We start from the raw sequence: 21,703 nt of genomic DNA on the forward strand, positions 1-21,703 counted from the left end.
TCTCTCTCTCTCTCTCTCTCTCTCTCTCTCTCTCTCTCTCTCTCTCTCTCTCTCTCTCTCTCTCTCTCTCTCTCTCTCTCTCTCTCTCTCTCTCTCTTGGTTTAATGTTTTAATGTTGTTGGGTTTTTTTTTCCAGACTAAATATAAATGTCTGATAGGTTTGAGAGGCTGTGTATCTGGCAGCATAAATCACTGATTGATAAAAACTGAACAACCTGCTGGATCCGCTGCTGAGTCAATGAGCAGACTTAAAAAAAGAAAAAAGTTATGGCGCGTTTAGCCCCAATTAACACCTAAAACATGAGATCCTCTAAACGTATTGAGAATGGCTTACTACCACCCACACAAGTAATGGTATTGGCAGGTTACTGACAGGTTACCAAGCTAATAAAACTAGTTGACAGAGTCCAGGTGTGTGTCAGTAAAAGTGAGCGGCTTGTTTCCTACCTGGAGATGTTTCTTCAGGTTAGACGTGGACAGTACTTTCACGGCTGGGAGGCATAATTTGCATTGTACAGAGAGGTTAAGATCCTTCTCTGACTTCAAAACAGAGTTTCCAGCCAGAAAATGTGTTTCTTTCCCCGGGAGCAGCCGTGACGAGAGCAGCTGCCGGCAATATATATGGCAACGGGTCGTTTCAGGCGTGGATTTGTTGTTGCAGTCTGCCTTAATGTGTCGGGAAGTGTCGCAATGACAGTGGACGGCGCATGTGTCAGCTGCATTTCTAGTTTATGCCATCTGACTTTCTGTTGTAATCCCGCTAAGTAATCCCAGTTTTTATCTAATATACCTGTAAAGAGATTACACATTTTTTTATGTACTGTAACTGATTACAGTTACATTTCTTTTGTATCCTAATTACATAACGCAGTTACATGTAGTCCGTTACTCCCCAACCCTGCACACAAGCCAAAACCATAATTTTTCTCACTGGGGTTCTCAACAAAAAAAAATCCGTTGACACATCACTATGAACACAGCTCAACATGAGGCTTCAGGGCATGTAGTACACATGCCAGGCCTTTAGGGGCGCTGTGACTCACCAAACACACCAAAAATGCAGAAGAAGTGACGACGCACATAGAAATTTAGAAGTTGACTCCTGCTTTATAGGTCTATGGCCCTGCCCCTCCTGCTGCTAGCGTCAGTAGCTTCTGCAGCTCGACCGGAGCTTGATTGTTGTGGTTATTAGGTGACGTTGCGGACCGCAGTGGGGGGAGAAGGGGGCGATTACGTCATCTTTTTTCCATAGATGATCGTCAGGGTTTTCGAATTTCCCCACTCTGGGACCCGTGTTAAAAAAAAAAAAATTGCACGCTTCTAAAACGCCGCAGAGTATGGATGATCGGCCAAAAAGAGCCCGTTTATGTGAACCGGCGTTCTCGTGTGGATGGCCCATCAGAGAACACTGCAGCAGGAACTCATCTTGGGTTTCCTGGGGTTGTGGGCATATATAATGTCCCTCATGTAAAATGATAGCAGAGTAGCAGCTTCAGGCCTCAGTTTAAATAGTAAGAAACTGCGTCGATATGATTCACACAAAGCTCAACAAAGAACTAAAAAAACTGTCACATAGGGCTTTTCCACCAAAAAGAACCAGGAGCTAGTTCAGGGCCGGTGCCAGAGCCAGTTCTTAAATGAGCACCACCAAAGAACCGGTTCTTTTTCCACCGTTAACAGAGCCAGTGGGAGCCACGTCATTGCGTCACTCCAAAACGTGACACGTCACTGATTTCACCAATTTGGCGCTGACAGCGCTCATCCAGGAACCAGGAGACGGACTGGATTCATCGGTTTAGTTCGGGTCGCTCTATCTAGTCTGACCTGAACCTCAGATGCAGACCAAAGAGAAAGAAGACATTACGTCTATGTATCTCTGTTGATGTTTTTTCACGTTGGTCTTGTTTTAGTCCGGAGCTCCGGAGTGGACATAGAGGGAAAAAAAAATAACGTGTGTATGAGTTTGGGGCTTATTTTTCAACATTTGGGCATTACATTGAGTATTTCTGCTCCTTTCACTTAATTTCTTGGGTGTGTCTGAATCAAATGCTTCAACATTGTACAGTGTTGTACACTGTACAGTGATAAAACGCAGCTTTAAAAGCTGTTTCCAATGGCAACCTCCGAAAACACACTGATTAAAGTTCTTTCACGTGAAACGCCGTTAAAAGGCTCATTTTATGCCCATAAAATCCAAGCTTTCATTTACAGTATTATGTAGTTTGTTTTTTAGTTGCTGATGAACCAAAAGTATTCATTATAAAGAAGTTCTGTGGGTTAGAAAATAATGTCTGAGCGTCTCGGAGCAGCCTCATACTGCATGGCGCTGCGGCTGCAGCTCCTCAGCCTGCGGTCAGAACGGGAAACAAGACCTGGACGTGACGTTAGTTATAATAATGTCACCATGAAAAGTGTGAAAAATAAACGACAATGGAAAACTGCTTCTAAATTATATCCGACGTAGCTGACTGATAGGAGGAGCGCAGTAGCGTTCTCTAGAGCCGCAGCTCCGCGGACGCGGATTAAATAATCTCGTTCCCTCGTGTTATTAACTTCAGGGAGTGACTTATTATATCATTCCCACGCGTATGTTTTATTTTTTTCTCTATAACCACTCCGGGGCTCCATGTTCGCTGTAGTTTTCAGAAAGCCGGTCCAGCCTCGCTTCCGCCTTTTAGATCGCGATAACTCCAGAGATAACTCCGCCCCCAGCTGATGACACGTCAGGTCCCATTCTCGCTCCTCTTTGGCCCAGCAACAAAGCGGGGCCAGCGTAGCACCAGTTTAGCCCCTGTTTGGCCGGGGCTTTGGCAGTGGAAAGACAAAGAACTGGTGCTAAGTCTGGCCCTGGCTCCCCTAGCCCCCACAGAGACCTCTGCAGATGTACAGACTTTAAGAACAAGGTATTTTAATCGCTTTAAGAAACACAGATGTGAGGTCAGGCCAGAAACGCCATTCAATAAACGACATCTCATAACAGAGCACCTTTTTAAATTCACTCCCTCAACATAATTATACACTGTGTGAAAACTGAAAACATGACATCAGATAATGACATGTTCAGAGAGAATATACCACATTTATAATTTTCACATTTCCCTTTCCAAAACATGGCTGGGATGTATCATTTAAGTGAACATGGGACATCACGACGGACCATGATAAACAGTATTTTCAAGAGCACACAAGTTTAATTATCTCAAGCATGAAAGAGAGAGTGTGCGTTTAGTCTTATTTTACAGTTTGTGAAGGACTTAAGAGGTAGGGTGAAAACTACAGAGATTTAGGTCTCTGTAGTTTGCCCTGGTTATTTATTATAGTAGGTTAGAGGACGGCATTCAGAAATGCATTAATTATATCAAAGAGAAGAGCCTACTGAGTGTGTGTGCTCTTTAACAGAGCAGAAGACATTTCATTGTACTCATTCATGGTGAAAATTCTCCTCATTCAACCCTTTTTCCAATTCAAAGCCAAGAGTATGAGGTGAATACTATATAGAATGGAATGCCAGTGGTGTGTGTATGTGTGTGTCTGTATATGTGTGTGTGTGTGATTGCGCACGTGCGGGGTGACATTACCTACCTTGTCACAGTCGATGGGGGGGCAGGTGTGTGTGTGGCATTTTGATTGACCCCGGTCACACAAACATGTGGTGCAGGCATTCTTCTGCCACTGTTCTCCATGCTGCCCAGACACACACAAAGGGACACATTTAGAAACCTCCATCACACACACACACACACACACACACACACACACACACACACACACACACACACACACACACACACACACACACGCACACGCACACGCACACGCACACGCACACGCACACGCACACGCACACGCACACGCACACACACACGCACGCACGATTCCGATGAATGGGCACTCGTCCTGCAGGGTACAGGGTGACAGAATGAATGGGTGAATGGGATGTGTGAGTGTGTGCAGCTGACAGTCAATGTCAACATCATTCCTCTAAAGTTAAAAGTTGAAATGAATCTGTGTACACATTTGCATGAAAGTAATCAGGCACATCCTGCTTGAGGTACAATTAATCAGTTTATGTGACGTTTACAATATGCATAAATGAACTTAATCTACTCATAAAAAGCACACATTCAATTACTGCCAGACACTCTTCAATTGATTCACAGTTCAAAACCAGAGCAGATGGGTGGCGTTGGTTAATTTGTAACTTCTTGAGAAGTGTTTTCCCCTACATTAGATATTTAAATTCAGGCTTAGTCTTTCACAAAGAGGCCCCATTCACCCCATACTGGATGGAGCAAAAAACTACGTATGTAGCCACAGCTGCTCTGGGGCAGACTGACTGAATACATGCTGCCGATCTGCACCATCAGCCCTCTGACCACCACCAACCACTCACTCTCTCACTACATTCACCCTCTGACCACCACCAACCATTCACTCTCTCTCTACATCAGGGGTGTCAAACTCATTTTGGTCTTGGGGCCGCATACAACTTAATCGGATCTCAAGGGGGCCGGACCAGTAAACTCATTCCAAAATTACATAGAACTAACAATAAGTCCACTTTTTTTCTTTGTATTAATGCAAAGAAGAAGTAAATTATAAAAATCTTTATATGAAATGAATTGTCCCTTTTACTAAATATATACACACTTAATATAAACACTTTTACTCACTTTAACATTTATTCAAGTGCATTATGCATAAAAACTGATCAGTGATTGTACAATGTTGCAAAACATTTATTCACAGTTTTGTGGAACATAAACCCACTGTCCTGCATGTTAAAATACATCAAACACATACAAATTTAGTGCAATGCTGAAAGCAGCATTCCATACGATTTAGTCTTGCTCAGTATTTGCCCCTGAAACTTGGCATCTTTTAGCCTGCACAAGTGCATCAATATCAGGCATCATGTCTTGAAAAGCAGCCAGTTTCAGAATCTCATTTATGTGCTTATGTGTGAGCTTTGAGCGAAGCTTTGTTTTATTAATGTTCATTACTGAGAAGACCTGCTCACAAAGGTAGGTAGTCCCAAACATGGACAACATTTTTGCAGCCAGTGCTGTCAATTTAGGATAGCCTGGTTCCTACCAGGTACTACCAGATACTTGTAAAATGTGTCCAAGCCCACAGAAGCAAATTTGTCCTTCAATTCTACATCACACTGCAAATCAATGATTTCAAGTTGCATGTCAACGGGCACATCAGACGCTCTGACTGTGAATGGTGAGCGAAAAACTGCAAATTCTGTCTCAAGTTCGCTAAAGACCTGAAATCGCTTCTCAAACTCCCTCAGCAACCCTGAAATCTTGTCTTTGTACTGTGTCACGTCAGGATTAACGCTTGCGGCGCACACATCTCTGAGACAGGGAAAATGAGCAGGGTCACCGCTTGCCATCTGCGTCTCCCATAACGTGAGCTTTAACTTGAATGCACGTATGCTGTCATAATACTGTGTTACAATTTTTTTGCGTCCTTGCAACATTTTGTTCAGATTATTCAAGTGCTCTGTAATATCAACCATAAATGCAAGGTCCTGCAGCCAAAGTGGGCACTGTAATTCCTTAACAGGTTTTCCTTTTTTCTCCATGAATTGTCCGATTTCCCCACGTAGATCAAAGAAGCGCTTCAGCACAGCACCTCTGCTTAACCATCTTACTTCAGTGTGGTATGGCAGACCATGGGTAATGTTACAGTCACTGAGAAAGCTGTCAAACTGACGATGATTGAGAACTCTGGCTCGGATGAAATTAACAGTTCGGACAACCACCTCCATGACGTGATCCATTTTTAGCGACTTGCAACATAATGCCTCCTGATGCAAAATGCAATGAAATGTCCAAAAATCACCTCCTCCATTTGCGGCTTGTACTTTCTCTCTGAACTTTGTCACAACACCTGCCTTTTTCCCGATCATTGACGGCGCACCATCAGTAGCCAGGCTTACGGCGCGGGACCAGTCCGCCCCGACTCTGTCCAGCGCTCCAACAACGGAGCGGAAAATGTCCTCAGCTGTTGTGGTGTCGGTCATAGGCACCAACTCGACAAACTCTTCTGTGACAGTCAAAGTCTCGTCAACTCCACGAATGAATATGGCCAGTTGAGCGACGTCCGTAATATCAGTACTCTCATCAATTGCAATAGAAAATGCCAGAAATGACTCCCCTTTGCGTTTCAGTTGGCGGTCCAAATCTGCCGATAGTTCCGAAATCCTGTCTGCCACGGTATTTCTCGTCAAGCTAATATTGGCAAAAGCTTGTCGCTTCTCAGGACACACAATTTCGGCAGCCTTCAGCATACAGTTTTTGACGAACTCCCCGTCACAGTACGGCTTTGACGCTAATGCTATATGGCTAGCAATTACGTAGCTGGCTTTCACCGCAGCATCACTGACCTCTCGGCTCCGGGTGAAAACAGATTGCTGTTTCCTCCGACCCACCAGCATTTCATTTACCTTCTGTTTTCTCACTTCTCCGTGCAAGCTGTTGTATTTTTCACCATGCTGAGATTCATAGTGGCGCCGAATATTGTATTCCTTAAGCACCGAAACTTGCTGCATGCACACCAGGCACACGGGTTTACCATTCACCTCCGTGAACAGATAGGAAGACGTCCATTTTTCTTGAAAAATCCGACACTCTGTGTCCACTTTTCTCTTTTTTTGACAAAGACATTTCACTGAAGAGGGCGCCAGAGTCAACAGAGAAAGCAGGTAAAGCGCGCAGTGCGCCCTATGTGTGTGTTGTTGTTGTAAAGCGGACGTAGTAGAGAACACAAGGAGAACATTAAAGGGGGAAGTGTGGGCGTGGATTGTATATAAATGAACGGGTATGTGCGTTATGCAGAACATCGTTGTTTTAACAACCCTGAAAATGGCGAAGAGACACGCTTATGAAGCACAGTTTAACTTTAAACTGAAGGCCATCAGCGGAGGAACATGGAAATCGAGCAGCCGCGAGAGAACTTGTTTCGCAAGTGGAGGAAGCTGGAAAACGAGCTCCGACAGGTGAAGAAGACGCAGCTGAGTTTCCGCGGACATAAGGCGAGGTGGCCCGAGTTGGAGGAAAGACTCGAGCAGTGGATCATCGCACAAAGAACGAGTGGGAGAAGCGTTTCGACGGTCACCATTCGACTAAAAGCAGTAATGCTAGCAGAAGAAATGAAAATTGAACATTTCCGCTGGACATCGGTGTGAACCGGCCGTTCAAAGTAAGGCTGCGAGCGGCGTGGGAGCGATGGATGACCGATGGAGACCACAGTTTCACTAAGAGTGGAAGGCAGCGCCGGGCGAGTTACGCCACAATTTGCAAAAGCCGGCATCATTTCCAAGGAGTCGCACGGCACGGAAAGTGACTCCGACAGTGAAGAAAATGAACCTGGTATGTTTGTTAGTACTTTGTAATCAATACTTAAATAAAGCACAACCAAACTCAGTTTTGCTCCCGCTCTATTTTTAAATACGCACACTTGTGTGTGTGTGTTGTTGTAATGCGGACACCATGAGAACGTTAAAGGGGGAAGTGTGGGCATGGAACCCGCGCCCTATGAGCAGGTGCGCCTTATGTGTGTGTTAAATGCAGTAATGGAACACATAACTGAGACTGCGCCTTTTAGTACGGTGCGCCTTTTGGTCGTGAAAATACGGTTATTCATTTATTTATTTATTTTTCTTAAAAAAAAAAAAAAAATTCTTTAATAATGCATATTTATCCCGCGGGCCGGACTGAACCCACTGGCGGGCCGGGTTCGGCCCGCGGGCCGTACGTTTGACACCCCTGCTCTACATTCACCCTCTGACCACCACTAACCATTCACTCTCTCATGGCATTCACCCCCTGACCACCACCAACCACTCACTCTCACGGCATTCACCCTCTGACCACCACCAACCACTCACTCTCTCACGGCATTCACCCTCTGACCAACACCAACCAATCACTCTCTCACTGCATTCACCCTCTGACCACCACCAACCACTCACTCTCTCACGGCATTCACCCTCTGAACACCACCAACCACTCACTCTCTCACGGCATTCACCCTCTGACCACCACCAACCACTCACTCTCACGGCATTCACCCTCTGACCACCACCAACCACTCACTCTCTCACGGCATTCACCCTCTGACCACCACCAACCACTCACTCTCTCACTACATTCACCCTCTGACCACCACCAACCACTCACTCTCTCACTACATTCACCCTCTGACCACCACCAACCACTCACTCTCTCACTACATTCACCCTCTGACCACACACAGACAGGAAGCAGGTGGGGAAAGATCACTGCACTGGGCCCTTAACCAGCTGCAGTTCTTAAAATGTTTCTTAATCAAAACCATCAAAAAACTGATAGTTACAAAAATACAAACATCAATAAATATGTTATAACATCCACTATTTAAACACTTTCTAATGCAAAATAATATGCAATACATCTTCCCCTCCTCAATAAATTGGTGCATTCTAGAAGTTTAGCTACTTTGAATATTTTAGCATAGTACTTATGGTTTCACCTAAGATAAAGCCCTTGTTTTTCAAAATAAAACCCCACTGTACAAACATATGGTGGAAAGAAATAATTATCAGACATTAAAACAAATTGTTACTTAACCCCTCTTTAGAAATGTTTCACTATCGGCAGTGTGGTTTGGACGGTTGACACTGCCGAAACAATTTTGTGACGTAATTTTGTTCAGATGGACCCAAGACTGCCGAAATTTATTTTTGTAGGAATTGGCCTTAAGAGTGTCACACAGGTCATCCTGCTGCACTGTGCCACCAAGAGTCTCTTTTTACTTTGTCAACTCCAAGACAGACAGACAGACAGACAGACAGACAGACAGACAGACAGACAAACAGACAGACAGACAGACGTCTACCTGGTACTGCTTTCCCACAGACACACAGGGGTTGGACACACACTGAGGACAGCAGTGGCCGGGCTGGATAATCAGGTTCTCATTCTGTGGAGAGACAGGAAATATGAGGCATCCCACAGTTGGACTGGAGTTGTGACCCTGGATTTAGTCAGTCTGACATTTAAAAAATGTCACCTTACCATGAATCAGATATTATCATTTTGCTCTGTTAATCCTCACTCCCTAGCTGCATACCTTCAAACAGCTTTAATGTTTTGATTCCTTATATAAAGAAACACAAATTTTTCCAAATATCAAGGTAAATACCCTCATGAACAGTACACACCTTCTGAAGTACAGTTTCTTTATCTTAATTTTGATTAAGCCTCTTTTTGTTTATTATCAGTATATGTTGAAAGTAAAGGAAGATTCTAATTCCAACATCCCAAGGCAGTGGCCTTATTGTGTTGTATGTGGTGCTTTATAAATAAAGTTGAATTGAATTGGAGAGGCGGTGTGTTCAAGGACTGGATCAGTGGTGTGTTCAGGGACTGGAGCATTATAGCAAAAATAGCGGAGAAAAAAAATTCAACATACTCGAATGTATTTACTGTGTGTGTGTGTGTGTGTACTGACTGGTTTGCAGGCCACTGGCTGGCACTCTGCCACGGCACACTGGACTTTCCCGTTGTTGCAGACACATTTGGTACAGAGGCTGGGCTTCCACTCCTCCCCATCTCTGTGAACAACCCCCTGCCAGGAGCAAGACTCTGACACACACACACACACACACACACACACACACACACACACACACACACACACACACACACACACACACACACACACACACACACACACACACACACACACACACACACACACACACACACACACACACACACAGACTGTCAAAACAAGTCACTGATTGTTCACAGTCAGAATAATTAGCTTGTAACCATTAGGAAGCTAATGGTTTTGTTGAACACGGGTCAGAGAGTGGGCAAATTCTAAAACCACGGCTCGGCTGTGAGGTGTGGACGGCAAAGACGATCATCTGTGGAAAAACAATGATTTCATCACCCCTCACCCCCCACGGCGGTTTGTGATGTCATCTAATAACCACAACAATCGAAGGGTGGTTCCGAATAGTCCCTCCTTTCTCCTTTCCTATCTACTTTTCCTTAACCACGTGGATGACATCCCAGGGTTAATGAAAGGTGTTAGGAAGCTTCCTAAAGGAGTTAAGGAAAGATGTTAGGAGACTTCCTAAAGGAGTTAAGGAAAGGTGTTAGGAAGCTTCCTAAAGGAGTTAAGGAAAGATGTTAGGAGACTTCCTCAAGGAGTTAAGGAAATATGTTAGGAGACTTCCTCAAGGAGTTAAGGAAAGGTGTTAGGAAGCTTCCTAAAGGAGTTAAGGAAATATGTTAGGAGACTTCATAAAGGAGTTAAGGAAAGGTGTTAGGAAGCTTCCTAAAGGAGTTAAGGAAATATGTTAGGAGACTTCCTAAAGGAGTTAAGGAAATATGTTAGGAGACTTCCTAAAGGAGTTAGGAGGCTTCCTAAAGGAGTTAAAGAAAGGTGTTAGGAGACTTCCTAAAGGAGTTAAGGAAAGGTGTTACGTGGCTTCCTAAAGGAGTTAATGAAAAGTGTTAGCAGACTTCCTAAAGGAGCTAAGGAAAAGTGTTAGGAGGCTTCCTAAAGGAGCTAAAGAAATGCGATGATGTTTTGACAATCAGACCACACTTCCACTAGGTGGCGTAATAATATTCCGATGGCAGTGAAGGTTAGTGACGTCTACCGTGGTGAAAAAAGTAAAAATTTCAGAAAAAGTAGTATAAAAGGTGACTTCTATCACTGTGCCCTGTAATAATGTCAAATATCTTAAGGTTTGAATGTAAAACAAAGGGAAAGTGGAACGTAAGGTAAACGGCTGCCAGGTGAATAAAGAACCAATCAAAGTGAGACCAGGCTGCACACAAAAACTGTACGTGACTGTTGTTTGGCCACCATTCTCACCCCCCTGGAAAAAAAAAAAAAAAGGGGGGGGGGGTATTGACCACATTTCTTTCTCTGCAGCTCACCACCAGGGGGATCTACTAACTCCGCCACACCCACGGTCTGGAAATCTTAGACCAGCCAAAGGAGATTGGCTGAGAGGCATCCTGAACACAGCGGGAGTCGGACCATGACGCGCAAGTATAAAAGTCCAACCCGCGAAAATACAACCATCTCCAAGACGGATTTGCGGCAATCCAGACGTGGGACTTCCACGTACGGAGACACAAAGGGCCACGTGTGAACTCATGCGGACTGGGCCCGGAACACTTCCAACTCGCAGGACAAGCTGGAAACGCCAAGGAACGTACCTTTGTTTCTCTATTCCCGTTTCTTCAACGGGACTCACACAGCTGCAAGCCAACTTCTTTTCCTTCCAGCCGTGCAGCTCCCTGTGCCTGCCAACCTGAAGCTCGCTTCTGCACCCACGCAAGAAGCACCAGGCCACTCACAGCCCGTTTTGTGGACCAAAACGCAACTCAGGTCTTCCTGTGGTGTCTGGGTCGGGTTCGACTGGTGAGTGGCTGGCAGCTGCGGGCATTGCATTTGTTGCACAATGTCCATTGGCCCCCAACCTGGGGCGACTCGGGAGGCTCCCAATGAACCCGAGTCGAAAGGCGCCAGCAGCTGGAGCCCGGGAAGGTGTCGGCGGAGCGGTGCTGGAGATGGGGAAGACGCTGGCGGAGCGGCACTAGCGACTCCGAGAGAAGGAGCTGGAGTGTCTTGAGTAGTAATTGGTACTGATCCGGATCATCTGGCAACTAGGTGGCTTGCTAACGTGCTTAAGTAGCAATCAGGGTAATCAGCCGCAGCTGTGGCAGAGGGGAAGGACCCAGTTGCCTGTGAGGGAGAGAGAGAGAAACGCCTCCTCTGTGGAGTCGTGAATCCCCACAGATAGACTCACAAGGAAAGTCTTTAGCTGGGATAAAACCCATAAATACCCTTGGTCTCATGAGGTCCTTCAAATATTTACAAAAATTAATTTACAATCATTGTTATTGAATAATTTACGGTGTCAAATAACAAACCACAGGCAGATATTATTTGATAATTACAAAGAGTAGTGGAAGCTGGAACTGTTAAATAAACCTAAATTGATAAGTTACGTTCAGTTTAGAGATTGTTTTTCCAAAGAACTTTATGTTAATTTTAATTTAACAAGAGGACAGGCAGGAGTGCTGCCCCTAGAGGTGGATGTGGGTCATTACAAATTGGTCTCTGAAAAGAACAGGCTATGTTATGTTTGAAACTTATGTTTGTTGGAGGATAAATTTCATTTCATGTTCTGTTGTCCACTGTGTAATGATTTAAGAATTGCTTTCTCTGAAAAAATTTAACGCAATAATCCTGATCTCTTTTAGTTGGCAGAAGGTGATATGCTGAGTAGGTTATTTAGAAATGAAATATTTAGTTTGGAAAGATATGTGGAAAAAGCATGGACAATGAGACTGAAAGCTTTGTATCCAGACTCTTGACTTTGATGAAATGTTTGTGATATACGACTGTCATCTTCCTATTAATGAATATAGTGTCATATAAGCCCATGTGGGCTGGGCACATGTGTGCATGACACTTAAAAAAAAAAAAGATAATTCATTCATTAATACAAACAAATAGATATCCAGAAATAACAAGAAAAATAGTAAATAAATAATATAAATAAACAAATTAATCATTCTATTCCCTGTGTCAAAGCCCGTCCTCCATGAAATTAGTGAAAAACATTTTTTTGTACTGCCTTTTAAACTGGGTTGTGGTTGGACACTGCCTGAGCTCCGCCTCCAATATCTTCCACAATCTCACTCCACATATTGAAAGACAAAATTACTTCAGTGTTGTGCGAAATCTACCATGTTTTAACTTTAATTCCCCTCTCCAGTTAAAATCCCCATCACTGTTAAAAAAAAGTTCTGAGTGTTTCTAGTAAGTTGGTTGTTTATTGATTTGTACATATGTGGCAGGGAGGTGACTAAGCCCCTGGTGTGAATCAGATGTGCTGCCTCATCTCTCTGTTCATAAAAGAGGAGCCGCCCAGACACACAGGGTGACAGGCAGGAGACACAGAGTGAAAAGTCAGTGTGAGTTTTCAGTTTTGGTTATTCTTTAGTTTAATAAAAAGTATGGTGAACTGCAGTTCTGACTCTGTGACCCTGTGGGTGAACCCGGCGGTGGCGTGCGCAACTGCCACAACATGGTTTGTGTTGCTGGAAAATGTACGAGGTCGATGAATTTCAGGACTTTTGATGTTAAAGTTACTCTACCAGAATCTACATGTGGAAAAATGAAAAAATTTAGGATGCAGTTTTAGTCGTTAATGTAAATCTCTAATAAGTCGTCAATACCTTTCTGAAGGGAATTCCTCATTACACTCATACTAACACTTATTTCCAGTATTTAAATTTCATGGAACATCCCCCGGGTTTGTTAACATCTTAGCGTCACAGAAACTCTTGAAGATTCCTGAAGACATTCCTGAAGGCGATGTTTTGACTTTGTGAAATCTTTTAAACTTTTTTGCAAAGTTTTTCCCATGTAAACAGATGGGGAAATTTTCAACCTTCTTCAGCCTGTAGCTCCTTCAAAGCTTCCACGAGCCACGATGCCCCAGCCACTGACGGCCCCAAGAGCCCCGGGGAGGAGCCACCGCCCCCCAACAGGGCTCCATGGTGTATTTAATTATTGGGGACCATGTGGACTCAAATTGTGTCAAATGATTTTTCCTACAAGCAGACATTCTCTCCAATGTGAAGTGGTCTAGAAGTACGTTTTTAAATAACTTTATATTCAGATTACTTTTGGATTTCCAGTTCATGAGCCTTTTTTGCAACGCTTAGGGAAACCAGGAGCATGAGGACTCATTTTATTCTCTTTTAATTTCTGTGAGATCACCTGACAAGCAAAGTGCAGGTGAGACTGGAATAGGGTAGCCCAGGTATAATGATAAATCTTCACAAATCTTTTTGCCAGAATGTTTGGACTGGTGTACACAGCCATAGTGCGTGTCTGGGAGATAACAGTGTGTAGATAGTATCAGGGAGATCACCTGTGTAGTTTGAACATGTGTTAGTGGGAGTGAGACCCATCTATAGCATCCTTTGTACTGTGTAATGAACTCTGTGAAGGACTTTGTATTGTAAAGTACTCTGTGCAGGACTTTGTATTGTAAAGTACTCTGTGAAGGAACTTTTATTGTTTGAGCTGTATATTGGTGTTTTTGATCATTTTGAATGTATTTGTACAGATTTGTGACCAAATCGTTGGGTCTCTGTTGATGTTGAGATCTTCTTCCCATTTGGAGGTTGAAGGGATGTTGAGATATTGAGATAATTTTAGAAAGTGGTTTAGGTGCTGAGATCTTCAGAAGGTTTGTCTGAAGCTGAACTGTCTGAGGTCAGTTCAGCTCAATCTGTTCTAGTTTGAACTTAGTTTGTATTATTGACTGAAGCTGAAGATATTCCAGATACTTGTTTTGACTGATACCAGATGTTTCTATTAGGTCATTAAATGGAATCAAAGAGTTACTCGAGATAAGTTGTTCTAAGTGTCTTATTCCTTCATTTTGCCATCTTGGGAAGTGTCTTGGTTTCTTTATTTGCAGGATGTCAGGGTTGTTCCAGAGGGGGTGAGTTTGCAGGGGATGAATGAAGATCCATTCATTTTAAGAACTTCCCACCAAGCTGTCAGAGATGTGTTTATATTGATGCTTTTAAAGCAGCTGTGTTTTTTGATGACAGGACTGAAGAAGGGAAGATCTCTGATTTGGAGATCTTCACCGAATGTTTTTTCAACGTCTAGCCAGCCTTCATCTAAGGTTTTCTGATTAATCCATTTTACAACATAAAGTCATTTATTGGCCAGATAATAATTATAAAAGTTTGGGAGTTCTAAGCCACCTTGGTCCTTGGTGTTCTGTAGTGTTTTTAAACTTCTACCTGATGGTTTGTTTTTCCATCAGAATGTTGAAACGTGAGAATCAAGAGTGTTAAAGCAGGTTTTTGGTGGTTTTGTTGGGATCATTGAGAAGATGGAGTTCCTTTTAGGCAGGACCATCATTTTGATTGTTGCTACTCTCCCCAGAAGTGAAATAGGGAGTGTCCTCCATCGAGTGAGGTCCTCCTCTAATGTTTTAATAAGGGGGGTGTAGTTTAAGTGCACCAAGTCTGACAGCTTGGCTGAGATGTTAATGCTGAGGTATTTGATGTTCCCTGGTTTTAGTGGGGTGTTAGGTGTGTGCTGAAATACAGAGTTAATAGGCAAGACGACTGATTTATTCCAATTTATAGAATATTCTGAGATTGAGGAGAACCTGTTTATTAACCCTATTGTTTCTGGAAGAGAAGTCAATTTTTTCCACTTTTGGAACAATATGGATATTTTTCAGGTTATAAGTTGAATGTCTCAAAAACACAAATTAAAATTTTTAATTACAACCCCTCTGAAACTGTGAATATGAGTTATAACTTGAAATGGTAAGCTAAATCCATGTGATATCAGGGGGTTGATATACCTAAAGACCTGCCAAAATTGTTCTCAATCAATTTTTTGCCCCTGAACAAAAAAATTAGAGAAGACATAAGGAGATGGGTTTCAATACCCTTTCTTAATTTTGGGTCTCGTATTGAAAGAAAGCTCTGGGTCAAGAACAAAACCGAGATACTTATAACTACTGACACATCCTATTTGTTTACCCTGAGTGGTAGTTAGTGGGAGACTGTCTGGGAGTTTACAATAACTAAAGACCATCACTTTTGTTTTCTCTGCGTTCAAGACAAGCTTCAAATTTTGCAGGCGAGATTGCACAATATTAAAAGCAGATTGTAAAGACCCAAATGCCTGAATCAGAGATGAAGAACGACAGTAAATGATAGTGTCATCAGCATAAAAGTGGTATGACGTGGTTGGTAAATTATTGCACAGATCATTCACATAAATAGAAAATAAAATGGGTCCAAGGACCGAGCCCTGTGGCAAACCTTTGGCGGCCTCTAAAAATGGGGAAAATGAGCCGCTCATTTGAATGGACTGGCATCTGTTTGACAGGCCGTAGAATTGTGGGGTAGCATGCGCTCGCCTCCTTTGATAAGGATGTATCAGTGGTTCCTATGCTAAAGGAGGTTCCAAAGGAAGCAGCGAGCCTCCTTTCCTTTGCTTATTGAGAATTTGGACAGTCATTATCATGGCCGACACACAAAACACTTCCGGGGTGAAGGAAAAGTCTATAGATAAGGAGATAGGAGGAACAATTCAGACGTAACCCAGATTCCAGGTCAAGGACACCTGGGAAGTAACCTGTGTGATTTTCAGGTAGATAACTGGTATTAGCCTAGTATGCTAGTTAGCATGCTAACAAAGTTTGTTCAATTGAGCTGATATTTGGGGGACGGCCTAAAGAGGGGGCAAGGGTTACGGATCACTAGCTAATTAGCCAAGGTCCCGCCCACATTTTACCCCACCCTAGGGTTAGGGTTACAGGACGAACCCTAGCTGAAAGTGACTAATGTATGTTATGTTGCAAGCTAACATGCTAACCCGTGCTATATGAATGTGCTGTAACATCGGTCGGCAGCAGCAGGCAGGCACAGAAAATTTCCTCTGGAATTTTCTAGTTTTCTAAATAATATTACAATTTTATGAGGTCATTAATGATGCTTTTTATGTAGCTGTAGCTGCAGAAGGAGAGTTGTGCACTCCAGATTTGTTTCCTAAGTAAAGGTATTTATTCTACCTACACAAGGATCTACTTGCGATGCAACAGCTCCTTAAACTGTGTTTCTGCATGTTAAGATGGTTTTTGCAGCCATAGCAAGTTGTTGAGGGGTAGATTGATTCAGACAGAGCACGGCCGTCACTGCGTCAAACTAATCTCGGAGAAATTCTGATATGAGCTGGCACTGTCTCCCCATGAAGTTTAAAAGTCAAGGTGTGAACTTCTCAGTCTTTACAGCTGGAGCACTTGGTGTGTAGATATTAGTGTGTGCACAGAGTATTTCCAGGTAACCTGCAACTGAACTCACCTCCGTTGCGGCCACACTTGGGGCAGCACTCTCCAGCAGAGGTAAACATGTGCTGATCCTGTGAACAAGTAAGTAGAGGGCAGGGCCAAGTACTGCAGGATACGCTGCCTCTGGAGCAGACACACAGTGAACAGGGCGAAGGACTCCACTGGCTGTCATGCTGAGGAGAAACATGGAGAAAATTAGGCCACATCCGCACGAGCCAAAACCATCTTTTTTCTTCCCGGGGTTCTCCAAAGAAATTCAGTCCACAGGACACTATGAACACAGCTCAACATGAGGCTTCATGGCATGTAGTACAAATGCCAGGTCTTTAGGGGCGCTGTGACTCATCAAACACACCAAAAACGCAGAAGAAGAGACGGAGCACATAGAAATTTTGAAGTAGACTCCTATTCATAAACCTCATCAAGTCTAAGTTCTGTAGGTCTATGGCCCTGCTCCTCCTGCTGCTAGCGTCAGTAGCGTCAGTAGCTTCTGCAGCCGGAGCTTGTAGTCCGTGATCATTGTGGTTATTTGATGACATTGCAGACCATGAATGGGGGGGGCGATTACGTCATCTTTTTTCCACAGATGATCGTCGATATACAGGGTTGAATTTCCCCATTCTGGGACTCGTGTTAAAAAAAACAACTGTTTTCGTGCTTCTAAAACACCGCCTCGTATGGATGATCAGCCAAAACAACTTGTTTTTTTGGGTGAATCTGCATTCTTGTTTGGACAGCCCCTTATACCCAGAGGAGAACAAGGAGACAAAGAAGGGATGTGGAGGGCTGTTTCAGTCCCTTTGGACGAGACAACCTCTAAGTCTGAATGATAGTCATGAGAAGAGAGTATGAGGAGATAAAGATGAAGGAAAGTTTTGGTGAAATGAGACCATCAGGACAGCAGATTCTCCTCCTGGAGTTTAGTTTGTATTTTAGGTGTGAATGGAGGCCCTAAGCAATGTGAGAATATGAGGCCTTCTTTGAGCTCAGGTATTTAAACAGAATAGTCACATCTCATATAATTGGATATGGGACTATCATTGAAAATGCTCAATCCTCAGGAAATCTGCTAATTCAGGAGAAGACACTGTATTAATGTTTTAGCCTCACCAACTGTTTCAAAGGGTTTAAATGTGCTCAATTGGGATGTCCCGATCCAATCGGTAGATATCGGATCGGGCCGATATTAGTGATTTGTGAGTGATCGGGGATCGGCAAATCCAGCCGATCACCCCGCCGATCTTAAAAAAAAACAAAAAAAAAAACGACGTCCACAACGTCACCTAATAACGACAACAATCACGGACTACAAGCTCCGGGCGAGCTGCAGAAGCTCGAAGCAGGCGGAGCGGGGCAATAAACCTATAAAACTAGAGTTATATATAGTGGTTTATGTGTTCATATGCAGAAGTCTACTTCTAAAGTTCTATGTGGTCTGTCTTCTGCTTTTTTATTGTGTTTGGTGAGTTACCGCGCCCCTAAAGGCCTGGCATGTGTACTACATGCCCTGAAGCTTCGTGTTGAGCTGTGTTCATAGAGAGGTGTGGACGCTTTTTTGGGAGAAGACCAGGGAGAACAAAGATCGTTTTTTCGTCGTGTGGATGTACCCTCAGTTTACAACAACTAAAGAGAAAGAGAAGAATTTTGATTCAATAAGTGAGTTTTATAATAATTTCTAGCTAAACAAAGCTTCTGCCACTAGTGCTTTTAGCTTCAGACATCTTAGTTGCTCCAAAAATAGACTATTGAGTATATTTGCAATAGCAATGTGAGTATCGGATCGGGAAAGTATCGGTATCGGCCGATACTCAATTCTGAATAATCGGATTGGTATCTGGGGCAAAAAAGTGTGATCGGGACATCCTTAGTGCTCAATGATCAAGGATATTTATAGATCGTTTGCACTGACGTCACGAATTTCCCATAACCCTCTCTGATTCGCTAGTGTCCGCCATCTGTTATGACAACTTTTATTTTCCGGTAACTGTTGAGTAAGGCGCAAAATGGGAGTTATGACAATGCCTACATCGTCCTCAAATTTGAACAAATTTCTGTAGGGGTCAACCCCACCGCACATCTTACCGCGATACCAAGCTTTATCTGGAATATTCAATCCTTGATAAATTTGGGGAAAAATCACATGAATCCGATACAGAGATATGTTCTTATACAGCTGTATACATAAAAGATGGCGTACCCAAGCGAATCAGAGAGGGTCGTGGGAAATCTGACGTCAGTTGCAAACAATCTATTGTCATTGCTTATATACAATGAAACTTTGTTGGCACTTGTTGGTAACATTACAATATAACAAACAACAACTAGATAAATAAAAGCAAGTATGAAAAATAAAAATAACTTTAAAAAAAAAAGCTGTAACAAATGTAAGAGTCAATGAGCTGCAATGTCTGCTTTAAAGTGCCTGATGTGAGTAAAAGTGCACATTTCATGTTTATGGTCAGTGTTAGGCCCAAAACCTTTCATACTCTAAATAAATGATATTTGTAAAGTTTCCCTATTTGCAGATGATACAAATATTTTCTCCTCTGATGATAATTTAGATAAACTATTAGAAGATTATTACAGAAATGAGAATATCAAAAATATGGTTTGATAGAAACAAACCATCAATAAATCTGAATAAGACAAAATTAATGATATTTAGTAGCTGCAGAATAAATGCACAAGTGCAAATAGAGATAGCTGGAGTTCAAATCGAAAGAGTTTGTCAGCATAAATTCCTCGGGGTAATAATAGATGAAAAGATTAACTGGAAATCACAGATTAAACATGTACATAATAAAATGTCAAAAAGTACATCAGTATTATACAAAGCAAAGCAAAACCAACTCCTCCACCAGATCCCACCAGATCTGTGATTTTAAACAGCACAAATAATGTACAAGGCCAAATATAAAATACTACCAGGAAATATTCTAAAATTGTTCAGTGGTCGAGAAGGGAGCCACGATTCAAGAAGAAAACACAACTTCAAAACTTTCAGTGCCCGTACCACCAGGAGAAGTTTCTGTGTTTCAGTCTGTGGAGTCAGACTTTGGAACAGTTTGAATGAGGAGCTGAAGCAACGTCCAAACATACACCAGTTTAAAATACAGTATAGAAATATGATCTGTACATGATATAAGGATGAAGAAGGGGCTTGAATTATGCCAGGTGATTACAGGAGTTAAGGTTTATCTAGTTAATTATTTAACTTATTTATGCATGTGTATATGTGTGCATGTATATGTAGGTGTTTATATATGGAGATGTGGGTATATATTTATATAGATAAATATAAATACGTAGTATCATATTTGTATATACTTCCAATGTATCTTACATGTATAAAGACAAATTCAATATTATATAAATAATTAGGAAGCTGGAAATCACATTATCAAACAATAATTTATGGAAAAGGAGTGGGATTAAATAAGTGTTTGTTCACTTCTTCTCACTCCTTTTCAAATATGTAGCTGGAGTCCAGAAGTGTGGAATAATTATTTTGCTTTATGAAATTGGTTTAGATGTATGTGTATGGATATGTACGTATATGAGCGTATGAGTATGTATGTATATGTGTGTACAGTGTTGTGACTGAACAAGTTTAATGGGCGTTCGTTCATGAACCCGTTCATATTTTAGGTGAACGTGAACTGAACGTTCTGTATTTCTGTCTGATGAACGTCACTGTGAGCGACTCTCATTCTGGTGTTAGTGAACGGCGCTCTCTCAGTTCAACGTTGTTTAAGAGAGTTGCCAGATTTCCATAGAGCCTTCCAGTGAAAACCCGCCTAAAGGTAACCGTAAACAGGCCTTAACATGTCGGAGGAAAACAGCCAATCTGGCAACAGCAGCCCCCAGAGTGGCACCACCGCATGAGTCATCAAAATGTGAAGCATCGCAGCAAAAACAAGTAGAAGACAGCAGCTCTACCTCAGACTCTGCCTCCACCATTAATACTTCATCTTCCTATGGTTACCGTACGTTCTGGACGATAAGCTGCTACTTTTTTTTTCTTTCTCCATGCTTTGAACGACTCGGCTTTTTAAGGGTTAACGAGCTTCATGCTGCTGATACTGGGTGATGCGTTCAGGTGCATCATGTAACTCCAAAATCTGTTTTTGCTTTTTTAAATTTGGTGGGTGTGGCTTATATTTCGGTGCACTCAATAGTCCGGAAATCCTGGTATTTAACAGAATTTTATGAAAAAGTCAGTGATGATACAGGTGGAAAAGAAATCATACCTTTTTGTGTAAACTTTGCCCGCCGGGTTTCAAGAAGCAACTCGTAAAACAACAACGTCACCATCAAACCTGAGAGAGCACATTAAACCCGGCTTGCCTTTCAAGGTATGTGCAAGTAACTAAAACATTCCTTAAGGGTTTTATTATTTTAAGTTGTAATGTGTTTGTAGAACCTGCCTGGTATATTTTCCTTTGCACCTAAAGGACGACTGTCCATTTTTTGGTCTACAGCTCTGGGGAAAAAGCACTTCTTCAGCCTGCTAGTCTGTGTTTGGTTGGCGAAGTACCTCCTCCCCAACACCTACGTGAAGCTGGACCCCCAACCCACACAAAACTCAGTGAAAATATTCCCAATCGTTTTAGCTGCTTTTGTGCTGGTTTGTGCCGAAACAATTATCATTTGTGCTGCTTTCATTTTTTAAATATAAAATAATATTTTAAAGGTCAATCCAAGTTCATTCAGCCCCCCACATTCTGCCCCCAACATCGTATTAATCATTAGTGCTGGTTTGAACAATCATTTGTA

General features: G+C 42.6%; 1 protein-coding gene across 1 annotated transcript in view; it reads right to left on the minus strand.

The window, feature by feature from the left end:
* Positions 1-21,703, minus strand: part of fras1 (Fraser extracellular matrix complex subunit 1) — a 442,407-nt gene that overhangs the window by 283,891 nt on the left and 136,813 nt on the right. Inside the window, exons 5-8 of the mRNA XM_080467793.1 lie at positions 16,941-17,100; positions 9,505-9,638; positions 8,890-8,973; positions 3,583-3,684 (exon numbers count right to left, since the gene is read on the minus strand). Coding sequence (XP_080323919.1) covers positions 3,583-3,684; positions 8,890-8,973; positions 9,505-9,638; positions 16,941-17,100 — 480 coding nt within the window. The remainder of the gene's footprint in view (positions 1-3,582; positions 3,685-8,889; positions 8,974-9,504; positions 9,639-16,940; positions 17,101-21,703) is intronic.

The sequence above is a fragment of the Lipophrys pholis genome (assembly GCF_963383615.2).
Source record: "Lipophrys pholis genome assembly, chromosome: 7".
NCBI classification, from domain to species: Eukaryota; Metazoa; Chordata; class Actinopteri; order Blenniiformes; family Blenniidae; genus Lipophrys; species Lipophrys pholis.